The sequence below is a fragment of the Bos indicus genome, chromosome 1 (genome assembly GCF_029378745.1).
Source record: "Bos indicus isolate NIAB-ARS_2022 breed Sahiwal x Tharparkar chromosome 1, NIAB-ARS_B.indTharparkar_mat_pri_1.0, whole genome shotgun sequence".
In the NCBI taxonomy this organism is placed as follows: domain Eukaryota; kingdom Metazoa; phylum Chordata; class Mammalia; order Artiodactyla; family Bovidae; genus Bos; species Bos indicus.
In genome coordinates this window covers 57048230-57060688 of record NC_091760.1, presented here as the reverse complement: position 1 = coordinate 57060688, position 12459 = coordinate 57048230, and the positions used below count along the sequence as shown (strand labels likewise).

General features: G+C 39.4%; 1 protein-coding gene across 3 annotated transcripts in view; it reads right to left on the bottom strand.

Moving 5' to 3' along the window:
• Positions 1–12459, bottom strand: part of CD96 (CD96 molecule) — a 96902-nt gene that overhangs the window by 71767 nt on the left and 12676 nt on the right. For all 3 annotated transcript variants that reach the window (XM_019977462.2, XM_019977394.2, XM_070787585.1), the window contains exon 3: positions 10959–11083. In XM_019977462.2, coding sequence (XP_019833021.2) covers positions 10959–11083 — 125 coding nt within the window. The remainder of the gene's footprint in view (positions 1–10958; positions 11084–12459) is intronic.

Sequence of the window (12459 nt, the reverse complement as noted above, 5' to 3'; positions counted from 1 at the left end):
CCAGCTTTACCTGCAAACAGACAGATAGTACTGCCTGCAGAGAATCACAGACTTACTCCTGAAGCAAAGTATACTCACATAAAGATGGACCTGATACTTTGGGTTGCTGTATTCCTAACAAGAAAGAGTACAGAAAATTAAAGGGAGACAGGGGCCTCCGATTATGTTCTGGAGAAGGGGCCCCAAAAGTATTGGGTGGTGACAGCAGAAGAAACAGGAAGGCATTTCACTCAGCCTCTGTGATCTGGAGGCCAGTATATAAATCCCTGATATATGAACATTCGTGCTGTGAACTTTCAAAGATGGGAACATGCGTTTGCATGTTTAATCATGTAAATTAGTTCACGTGTCTGGTGTACATTGTCATGTGCATGCATTCTCTACAAGGGGTTGTGCTTTTGTGCACTTACTTTGTGTAACTTACTAATGAAGACCTGATGGAACTGGAGGCCCAGAGAGAGAACAGAGACCAGAGGAAGAAGAAGAAACCAAAGAACCAAAGAGATTCATGACATGGGATACAGCAAGGGGACGTTCTTTATTTGAGGTGGCACTGTTAGCTTTTGAGGCACAGGACCCAAATGTAGAACAGTATGCAAAGGCTGCAGCAGTCACTTAGAATGCAATCCAGGGCTATCGTGTCATCTATGATCAGGAAAAAAAGAGCTGCTACCCAGACATCACTGGATCATTTTTTCAAGAGGGTACATAGAATTGAATCCAGCCAAGAATGAGAAACTGTACCATCGTCAGGCGTGAGTGAAACTGCAGCTTTCTCTCCATCTCCTATTGCTGACAATCCTTCAGATCTATCCTCTCCCCCCTCTACTCCCTTCTCCAGTCAGTAACTCTTCTTGGCTGTTCACTTGATGCCAGCCCCTGTGTGCCAGCTGTTGCACTGTACTACTGCACTTTTCAAGGGACTGTCCTGTAAGATTGAAAATATTTTTTTTTTTTTTAATGTGTGTGAAAAGTTATAGGATGGTACTGTATAGCTGAATGTGTTAGTTGGGTACCTAGGTTAACTTTGCTGGACTCACAAACTGGACTTACGAAAACACTCTCAGAATGGAACTCGTTCATATGTAGGGAACTTACTATGTAAGGAAGCAGGCTCACCCTGCAGGTCCTTCAGTACAAGCTGTTTCACTGTTCTTGTTTTATGCAAGGGACTGTTTTTGTGAGAATCAAGAAGTTCAAAATGCTTGATCTTTTAGTAAATGCCTTGCCATTTGGAAAGTTTCCATCTGTCACTTTGTTGTGGGAAGATATGTGGTCAGAGGCTGAGGTTGGAGATTGGTGAGAATACGGCTTTTTACTTGTTGTGTATCTGGGAGTGACTGGCCAAAGTAGTTTAACTGATGGAGAAAAGATATTTTTAAAAGAAATCAGGCTTAGGTTTTTTTGCTTGTTTTGGGGGAGTTCGACTGCTATAGAGGAGGGATTTGTCCCTTCATTGGGAAAGATGGATTTGGTTGCAAAGTGTCCCTGTAACCTATAACATCAAGAGATCCTGAGAGATTGTAGAAGCTCCAGATATAAAGGGGATGGGGCAAGAACCTGCATGTGAGCACTTTCATGGAGCAAATGGGAAGAGAGGTGACAAAAAGCAGGCAAACAATGAAATATCTAGTGCTGGGAGAGGGAGAGACAATACTATTATTGTGCCCACAACTAAATTACTATTACTAATACTATTACTATTTAGTATTACTACTAAATACTATTAATATGACCACAACTAAATCTTAACATTATTAGTCATAGCTTAAGTTTATTTAGCACCTACTTTTAGGTGCTTTGCCAAGTTCTTTTAAGTCTTATTTAATCCTTAAAACAATCTGGAATAAACCAAGATTACATAACTTGCTCAAATGTCATAGAGAGAAGATACTTAAGTCACAGCACCAAGAAAGAGACAAAAATGTCTCTGAGACATTACATCTTAATAAATCCAAACCATCACAAAACAAATAAAACAGTTTTGTGGATTATCTAGAATGAAAAATTTAAAAGAAATTCCAGGAAGCCAAAGGTTTTTATATAAATGGGAGATCCTGGAGGTGTGGACAGGTTGCTGATTGAAAGGAGCCTTTTATGATATATTGACCTACCTTTAGCTATTTCAAATCCTAAAAAATGATGCTGTGAAAGTGCTGTACTCAATATTCCAGCAAATTTGGAAAACTCAGCAGTGGCCACAGGACTGGAAAAGATCAGTTTTCATTCCAATCCCAAAGAAAGGCAATGCCAAAGAATGTTCAAACTACCGCACAATTGCACTTATCTCACACACTAGTGGGAGAAGGCGATGGCACCCCACTCCAGTACTCTTGCCTGGAAAATCCCATGAATGGAGGAGCCTGGTAGGCTGCAGTCCATGGGGTTGCAAAGAGTCGGACACGACTGAGCGACTTCACTTTCACTTTCCACTTTCATGCATTGGAGAAGGAAATGGCAACCAACTCCAGTGTTCTTGCCTGGAGAATCCCAGGGACAGGGGAACCTGGTGGGCTGCCATCTATGGGGTTGCACAGAGACGGACATGACTGAAGCGACTTAGCAGCAGCAGCAGCAGCACACACTAGCAAAGTAATGCTCAAAATTCTCCAAGCCAGGCTTCAACAGGACGTGAATCGTGAACTTCCAGATGTTCAAGCTGGATTTAGAAAAGGGGATTTAGAAAAGAGGAACCAGAGATTAAATTGCCAACATCCACTGGATCACCAAAAAAGCAAGAGAGTTCCAGAGAAACATCTATTTCTGCTGTATTGACTATACCAAAGCCTTTGTGTGGATTACAACAAACTGTGGAAAATTCTGAAAGAGTTGGGAATACCAGACCACCTGACCTGCCTCCTGAGAAATCTGTATGCAGATCAAGAAGCAACAATTAGAACTAGACATGGAACAACAGACTGGTTCCAAATCGGTAAAGGAGTATGTCAAAGCTGTATATTGTCACGCTGCTTATTTAACTTATATGCAGAGTACATTATGAGAAATGCAGGACTGGATGAAACACACACAAGCTGGAATCAAGATTGCCAAGATATATCAATAACTTCAGATATGCAGATGACACCACCTTTATGGCAGAAAGTAAAGAACTAAAGAGCCTCTTGATGAAAGGGAAAGAGGAGAGTGAAAAACTCAACATTCAGAAACCTAAGATCATGGCATCCGGTCTCATCACTTCATGGCAAATAGATGGGGAAACAATGGAAACAGTGACAGACTTTATTTTTGGGGGCTCCAAAATCACTGCAGATGCTGACTGCAGCCATGAAATTAAAAGAGGCTTGCTCCTTGGAAGAAAAGCAATGACCAACCTAGACAGCATACAATACTTTGCCAACAAAGGTCCATCTAGTCAGAGCTATGGTTTTTCTAGTAGTCATGTATGGATGTGAGAGTTGGACTATAAAGAAAGCTGAGCACTGAAGAATCGATGCTTTGAACTGTGGTGTTGGAGAAGACTCTTGACAGTCCCTTGGATTGTAAGGACATCCAACCAGTCCATCCTAAAGGAAATCAGTCCTGAATATTCATTGGAAGGACTGATGCTGAAGCTGAAACTCTAATACTTTGGCCACCTGATGTAGAGAACTGACTGATTTGAAAAGACCATGATGCTGGGAAGGATTGAAGGCGGAGAAGGGGATGGAAAGGATGAGATGGTTGGATGGCATCATCAATTCAATGGACATGAGTTTGAGTAAGCTCTGGGAGTTGGTGATGGACAGGGAAGCCTGGTGTGCTGCAGTTCATGGGGTCACAAAGAGTTAGACACAAAACTGAACTGACCTGACCTACCTTTGGTGACAGGTGTCCCAGAATACACCTCAACCCTCACCTGATAAGAATGATTCTAGGGTATTTTTTCTGCAAGAAAGACTGGTAGGTGATCTTGCACAGAATCTTTGTTCTTGGCTGTTTTTCTTTTCTTCTTTTGATATTTTTTAAAATAGTAATGTGTGTGAGTGTTCAGTCATGTCTGACTCTTTGTGACCTATAATTGACTCTTTGTGGTTTATAGTCCACTGGGCTCCCCTGTCCATGGGATTTTCCAGGCAAGAATACTGGAACGGGTTGCCATTTTCTCCTCTAGGGGACCTTCCTGACCCAGGGTTCGAACTCCTGTCTCCTTCATTGGCAGATGGATTCTTTACCCCTGCGCCACCTGGGAATCCCTAAAATATTAATAAATATTTCTAAAACTTCATGAAATTTACAACTTGACGGACCCTTACAATAGAATGAGAATGTAGATGTAATTAGCTAGTGTACAGGATATACCTACATGAGTCCTAACACTCAACAAATGTTCAATTAATACTAAATCACTGTCTTACAACCTGAACTGGATCAGCTTGCTGTGAATTCATGAGTATTTACTCTCTGCATGGTTAAATTAAAGAATTATGGAGAGTACTAAAATGAACTCTTTAAAAATTACTTTTTAATATGTATTGAACATAGGTACTGTGTTAAGTTAATCACCAGCTCACAACACCACCATGGGGCTGGTACTATAATTATATAATTACAATAAAATTATAATTGTATTATATAATTATCCCTTTTTGTGGATGACAGAACTAAAATCAGGCTGGGCAACATATCCAAGGCTGTACAGAATTCTGAGACAAAAGGAAAAATATGTGTCCTTATGTGCACTTAGCAAAATATCCTCCCATATTTTGACATATTTAACAGTGGAAAAAGTTAATAAAAACTCGACAGTTTAACATTTGAAAACTGATTTCATAAAGTCATGCATTGTTCAATCTTTTCTCCTGTCCTTGTCAACCTTCATGCCTATGGCCCTAAGGGGGCACCATGCCACAAAGACCCAGGAACCACAGGCTGATTGCGAAAATCCTGTTCCTTGAAGAGCATAGCAGGGTCTCATAACAAACAGAAGACATCGTGCCTTTATTTAAAAATTTGGCATTTTGTTTATCATGGATTTTCTGTAAATTTTGATACTTGAAAGTATTGTGATTACTGGTTTCTTGGGGGAACTTCCTTAAATTTTGCAGCCAAGGTGAAGGCCCTACTCACTTCACCTTAATCCTAGCTCTTAGGTCACACTGCTAGCAAATGCAGATTTGAAAACAGGATTTGAATGCAACAATCTCCCTCTAAAAGCCATGCTGTTAATGACTTTGCTTCTTAGAGCCTCAAAAAGGCTGTAGAACCGACAGTCCTTGACATTTCTGCTGAGAGTCTGTTTGAGGAGAAGAACAAATTCACAAGGAAAACAAAAAAAATCAGGATCCACTGAAGGAAAATAAGTACATAAGGAAATAATAAACAGGAGTTGGATAAAACAATTAGCATGATGAGGGCTGGGAGGGGTCATACTGAATCATGGAAAACTTCTCCTCAGTGTCTCTTAATGACCTGATAAACCCTAAGATAATTTGCAGAAGGGTTCCTATTTTAGTACTGGAATCAGAATTTTCAGTGCAGAAAAGAGACCATGGTACGATCTGATTTAGTGAGGCTACCTCATCGCTGGGCTGCCCTGAGCTCCATGTCAGAGCAGGCGTAGTGCCACAGCACAAGGCAGGCGCTGAGTGTACAGAGCCCATTCAATCAATTCTGTGAACTGCGTCGACTGATACTTCCTTATCTCCTAACTGTTTCTTATCTTCACTTTGCTCTATTTATTCCCCATCCAGTCAGTGCTATCAAAGCAGGCTGCTTGTAAAGCTCCCCATGTCCATTTTATAGAAATCCACAACAATATTTTTTCCAATCAACACAATTGGCTGTCAACATTTTGTAGGTTGGCTAACACTTCCATTTTGATTATGGTGAAGGTAGCTAGGGTCAGAAGCCAGCAGATAGAAGGTGACAGCTGTTTTTTCTGAATAGCTAGGCTTCCCATAGGCATGGAAGACCAATATTGTTTACAGTGTGTGGGTACTGTAGCTTCAGTCATGTCCAACTCTTGTGACCTCATGGACTGTGGCCCGCCAGGCTCCTCTATCCAAGGGATTCTCCAGGCAAAAATACTGGAGTGGGTTGCCATGCCCTCCTCCAGGGGATCTTCCTGACCCAGGGATCGAACCCACATCTCTTATGTTTCCTGCATTGGCAGGTGGCACTTACTAGTGCCACCTGGGAAGCCCATTTTGATTTTCATTTACATGTGAAATATTACAAATAATAAAGAAGAGAGTACAGAAAAGATACATTTATAGAGAAAAATTTAAAGAAATAAGCATCTAGATTCTAGTTGTATGCCTTTATCATTAGTATTGAACTGTTTGATATGTTTCTCACTTTCTTTCCCTGATTTTAAAGAGAAGAGTCATGGGTTTCTCTTTATCCATCAAGTTTGGGAACAACCATCCCTCAACATCTCTCCCACCCTGACGAAGTGGGTGATGCCAACCTGTGCTCACAGGTCCCAGGGTCTTGGTGAAATACATGTCTGCTGCTTGTTGGCTTTAATTATCCAGCTCAAAAATAACCTAAGAGGTTTTTCCAGGTCCATTGAGTCAGAATCAAACTATTTTCCCTCCGTGTTGCTGTTTTACATTTTTATTAAAGTTGTATTTCATGGTAGGAAACATGTCCAGTACAGGTTTCTATCCCTGTAGGACCTAGCTTAAAGGACCAACTTAAAACAGATTCACATATGTTTGTTCGACTGACCTGAAATTTATACTGTGGGAAATCAGGACGATAGTTTGGAATGAACACAGAACATTAGAGGGAATTCAGAAGCTCCCAGAATAACCCTGCAGAATTTCCCTGATGACTGCAAGCTCACGCCCCAGGACATAAACTGGGAAGAATATCATTTGTCCTTTTCATACTGCATTCCATCTAAAAACACACATTCTGTGACTTTTTCGTCATCACATCATGCACACGGACCCTCAACTGACATCCTCTGTGCTTACTTGGTTACCTCTTGTGCTACAGAAATATCAGATACACAGTTGGCACCAGATGCCTTTCTAATTCAGTGTAGTCGTGGTCCTGGAATGCAAAATTCCAGAATGCAAGGGATCTGCTCCATGGACACATTTCACACAGTCTCAGCATGGGATCAGGGAAGGACAGTCAATAATATTTTTATGATAACTGAAAATCCCAATAATTACCTTTCCCGTGAAGGTCATTAACTGAATTAGATTTTATAAAATTCCACATACAGAACGTGGCTTTTGTTTTCCAGTGACCTAGATTAAACTAATTTTAGTTTGTCAAATTGTTTCCAGGGTTTAACACAGCTCTTGAAGTGGGGAACATTCTGCAGCTCCCCAGAGTTACTGAGTTCGATACACCAATATACTGGGTTTCTACCCTCCTGAGCTCATCTTCATCATTTCTTTGTAACCTTTTCTAAAAGTCACATTATATCATATCTGTAAGAATGATTGGTTATCATTATGATTATTACTGCTGGCTTAACAAGAGACTAAAGTACTAAAATATGGATTGAGGGGATATTTATATCCTCTGCAGACTTATAACAGTCATGACATAAAGAGCTGTAGTTTATTCCTTAATAATGGGAGATTAGATGATTTCATCTCAGACTTGCTGAATCCCACAGCGCTGGTAGGGTGGAGGACGAATGTAAATCAAAGGAGTAAAAGATTTCGACATTTAAAAGGGGAATGCACAGTTGGAATTTAATCAGCATATTTGCCAATACAATGTTCCCTTTGAAAAGAAGTTTCTTTCAAAAAGATTCCTCAAGTTGTCTCAATTATGATGCATTCTTTAAAGTGAGAGCATGGCCTGAGGTTTCAGTAGAAGTTTAGGACTCACTCTCTCACTATGACCTTAGATGCAATCTCTCCATCCCTTATTTATCTCAGATGTCTTGGCAGGATTCAAAGATAATGTTTACAGAGCCTTCTTAGTTTCTTTGAAGACAACTGTTAGAGGATGTCTTATTAGTTATCTAGTCATTGATAATGAGCTTCTCATTAACTAATCCCACAGCCAGCATGAGGTTTAGTGATCACCCATTTAATAGGAAGCCAACAAATAGGACTATGAAGGGAGAGGACAAAGAGAAATGAAACAAATCCATTCAATTATTTATTAGATATTTACTGAGTGCCTCGGAGAAGGCAATGGCACCCCACTCCAGTACTCTTGCCTGGAAAATCCCATGGAAGGAGGAGCCTGGTGGGCTGCAGTCCATGGGGTCGCTAAGAGTCGGACACGACTGAGCGACTTCACTTTCACTTTTCACTTTCACTTTTCACTTTCATCCATTGGAGAAGGAAATGGCAACCCACTCCAGTGTTCTTGCCTGGAGAATCCCAGGGACCAGGGAGCCTGGTAGGCTGCCCTCTATGAGGCTGCACAGAGTCAGACACGACTGAAGCGAATGAGCAGCAGCAGAGTGCCTCAGAGTACATCATGAGAAGAAACGCTGGGCTGGCAGAAGCACAGACTGGAATCAAGATTGCCGGGAGAAATATCAATAGCCTCAGATATGCAGATGACACCACCCTTATGGCAGAAAGTGAAGAGGAACTAAGGAGCCTCTTGATGAAGGTGAAAGTGGAGAGTGAAAAGGTTGACTTAAAGCTCAACATTCAGAAAACGAAGATCATGGCATCTGGTCCCATCACTTCATGGGAAATAGATGGGGAAACAGTGGAAACAGTGTCAGACTTTATTTTTTTTGGCTCCAAAATCACTGTAGATGGTGACTACAGCCATGAAGTTAAAAGATGCTTACTCCTTGGAAGAAAATTTATGACCCACCTAGATAGCATATTGAAAAGCAGAGATATTACTTTGCCAACAAAGGTCCATCTAGTCAAGGCTACGATTTTTCCAGTGGTCATGTATGGATGTGAGAGTTGGACTGTAAAGAAAGCTGAGTGCCGAAGAATTGATGCTTTTGAACTGTGGTGTTGGAGAAGACTCTTGAGAGTCCCTTGGACTGCAAGGAGATCCAACCAGTCCATTCTAAAGGAAATCAGCCCTGGGATTTCTTTGGAAGGAATAATGCTAAAGCTGAAACTCCAGTACTTTGGCCACCTCATGTGGAGAGTTGACTCATTGGAAAAGAGTCTGCTGCTGGGAGGGATTGGGGGCAGGAGGAGAAGGGGACAACAGAGGATGAGATGGCTGGATGGCATCACTGACTCAATGGACATGAGTCTGAGTGAACTCCGGGAGTTGGTGATGGACAGTTCTGGCGTGCTGCAATTCACGGGGTCGAAAAGAGTTGGACACGACTGAGCGACTGAACTGAAATGAACTGAACTGATAGTCAAGGCAATATACTAGATCTAGGGATTTTTAAAATGAGTAATGCAGCTTTTTGCTCTGGAGAAGTTCAGTGTCACAGAAAAGATACAAGCTGACTGAAAACTTTAACAGTTTCTTAGAAAAACAGATTAGACTCTCTTCAGATATGAAAAGGATACTACAGATCAACTTAACAGCCCACAAAAATCTCTAAGTAAAGCTTTATTAAATCTTAATCTTTTTGATTACTATTAAATATTACTACCCCTATTAATAGTGAATTACTGATAATTAGGGTGGAAAATTTTTGCCCATTGGTGGAAATATTAATAATGTAAACTAGGTATAGATACTGTATTTGCATTACAGTAATGTTTAGTACATCAGGTTTCTGTCTTCTTGAGAAAATCTGTAATCTCAATTTTTTTTCCTAAGAACCACCTTGTATCACATTAGTTAAGAAAAACTGACTTTTTAATGATGGGCATAATGTCAGGCAGGAAGTCTTACATTTCAGCAACCAAACCATAAAAAGGGGGAGCATACGTTTTTCGACATTATAAACAGACACTGCAGCTTTTAGAACAATTTGAGAAAGGCATTTTATAATGTCTTTTGATCATATTAACTATCCAAAAAATATCTAGACAATAAAAAATTATTAGTAGGTTATATTTTAAAGTCTCCCTGAAAGTCAGTTATTTTGGATTTGGCACATCCTCAGAGAAATCTTTTTACACGAAGGGTCAGTTTCCAAGACAGTCCACAAAACTCTACTAACTTGTAACATAAATGATCAACCATGCAAGTACAGTATTTTGCAGATGGTATTAGCTGCTATACTCATGGACATTTATTAGTTATGTAAGAATTTTAAAATCTTGTGTTTTCATTTTGATGAAGACCTGAAAAATTGATACAGTCATAGTCTGGATCATCTAAATAACCCCACCCATTTCATGATTCTCAAAATTGTGTTTATGGTAATTATAATTATGTAAGGCTTGTGTTATCAACTGATTTAACAGTAGTATTAGGAGTCCACTCTATATATTGGTTAATAGCTGGATGCCATTTGGTTGACTTGCCTTGGAAAATTTCACATAAAAATACATATGTCTGTTTTGTTTTATTCTTGTAAGTCAGGAAACATAGCTGCCATAGGCCTGTCGTTACCTGTGGCCGTGATGGAGCCGGGCAGTGGTGTTTTGTATAGACATACTGCTTCTCTCATGGGCGTTTTCTATTTGTGTTTGATGTGCGTTAAGAGTTTGTGTTTCCTGTCCAAGAAATGTTGTTTATTTTCCAGGATGTGGTAGTAGGGTTCTGGGAAAAAAGGGAGTCTATGCCCCTGCATGTGTTATGTGTAAACAAATAAGGATGAGTAGGGGCTTCTGCTGGATGTGGCTCCTCTCCAGGGCACCATCACACTTTTTTCTTTCTGTTATCATTGTTGAGTATACAGCTTGAAATATAAACTAACCTTTAGGAACTCTTTTCTAAGTCACTGCATTCAAAGACCTGGGGGCTTGCCGAGTTGGAAGGAATCCCATAGTGCCCTCCCGTCCTTCCTCCAGACATTAACTCAACCTTCACATAATGCTTGTCTCTTATCCAGTGTGCTTCCTTCCCTATTATTACTTGTTATTCATCTTCACTTCATTAATATTTAAAGATCATGGCCATTATTCACTGAAAAGGGCAACACTTACCACCAGCCATGCAAAGGTGAGCACAGATGAAATCTCTAAGGAAGTGTTTTGAAAGCATGGTATTTCCAGAGTCCCATTTATCTCTATTTCTATTGTATGGTTGTTTTTCCATTCTTCTTGTGCAACTGTAACAAAACATAAGGAGGGAAAGACATGGATCTGTGATTGGTCTATAAAGTATTTTTAATCCAAGAAACGAGAATAGTTTTAGTATAGAGATTCAACTATCTTCAGGGTATACCTATGAAGAGGACCCCACCGCCTACAGTCCTCCTTGTATAAATGGTGTAACAGGGTCACTGAGAAGCACAGGGTTGTCTATCACTGAATAACTATGGGGAAACTCCCTTAACAGAATCCAACTCACAGTTCAGTACATTCTTCTGCTTTAACTTCAAGTTGGTGCATTAGTCTTTAGATCATATTTCCTGGATCAGGTAGAATATAAAACATTATAATCTGGCCTCAGTTGTCTTTTAAAATTTTTAGTAGACAATTTTTTTTTAGAGAAGTTTTAGGTACATAGCAAAATTGAGTGGAAAGTACAGTTTCCATATATACCCTGCCCTCATGCATGCACAATCTCCCCCGTTAACATCGCTAACCACAGTGATGCCTTCATTACAATCAATGAAACTACATCAAACACATCATCACCCAAAGTCCATATTTTATTTACATAAGGCTCACTTTTGGTGTTGTACATTCCATGAATTTTGACCAAAGTCTGATATATATCCACTCTTGTAATATCATATAGAATAGTTTCACTGACCTAAAAATTCTTTGTGCTCTGCCTTTTCATCCCTTCCTTTCACCAAACTTCTGACATATGCTGATCTTTTCACTGCTTTTATACCTGATTGTCTTTTTAGAGCTTACAGATATTTCTCCAAAGAAGAAATCACACAGAAAAACACATCAGGAAACTCCAAGGAAGCATGTCTAATGAATTATTTTCATTTTTAAAGTGATATGAGATAAATAGTTTTATAGTCTCTCTTTTGGGGAAAGTTATATATACATATATATACATTTGTGAGTAAACTATAATATCAGAAAATAACTTATAAATGACAACAATTCTATCATCTTAATATCCTGAAAATCTTATTCTTTTTTCCTGTATTTATGCAAATCTTGTTTGTGTGCAGCTATTTTTTTCATACTTTGCAATTTTATTTACCATCAAGTGTTACCTATAGCTTTACTTAAAAGATTTTGCATGATTCTTAAGCTACCTGTGGTTGAAATTTCTATTACATTACATATATACATCATAATTTGTTTAGCAATTTTCAAGTATTGAATCATATGCTTTTTCAGTTTTTAACTTATTTAAACTATTACAATCTTTATAGCAAGGTTCATCCTTAAACTAATAGCTTTCTTCTGACCATTTAGCTACTTAAGATACATTCTCAGAAGTATAATTAATAGGTCATGAGGTATGAACATTCTCCTTATTATCAACAGCACATTTTTAAAATACATGGGAATA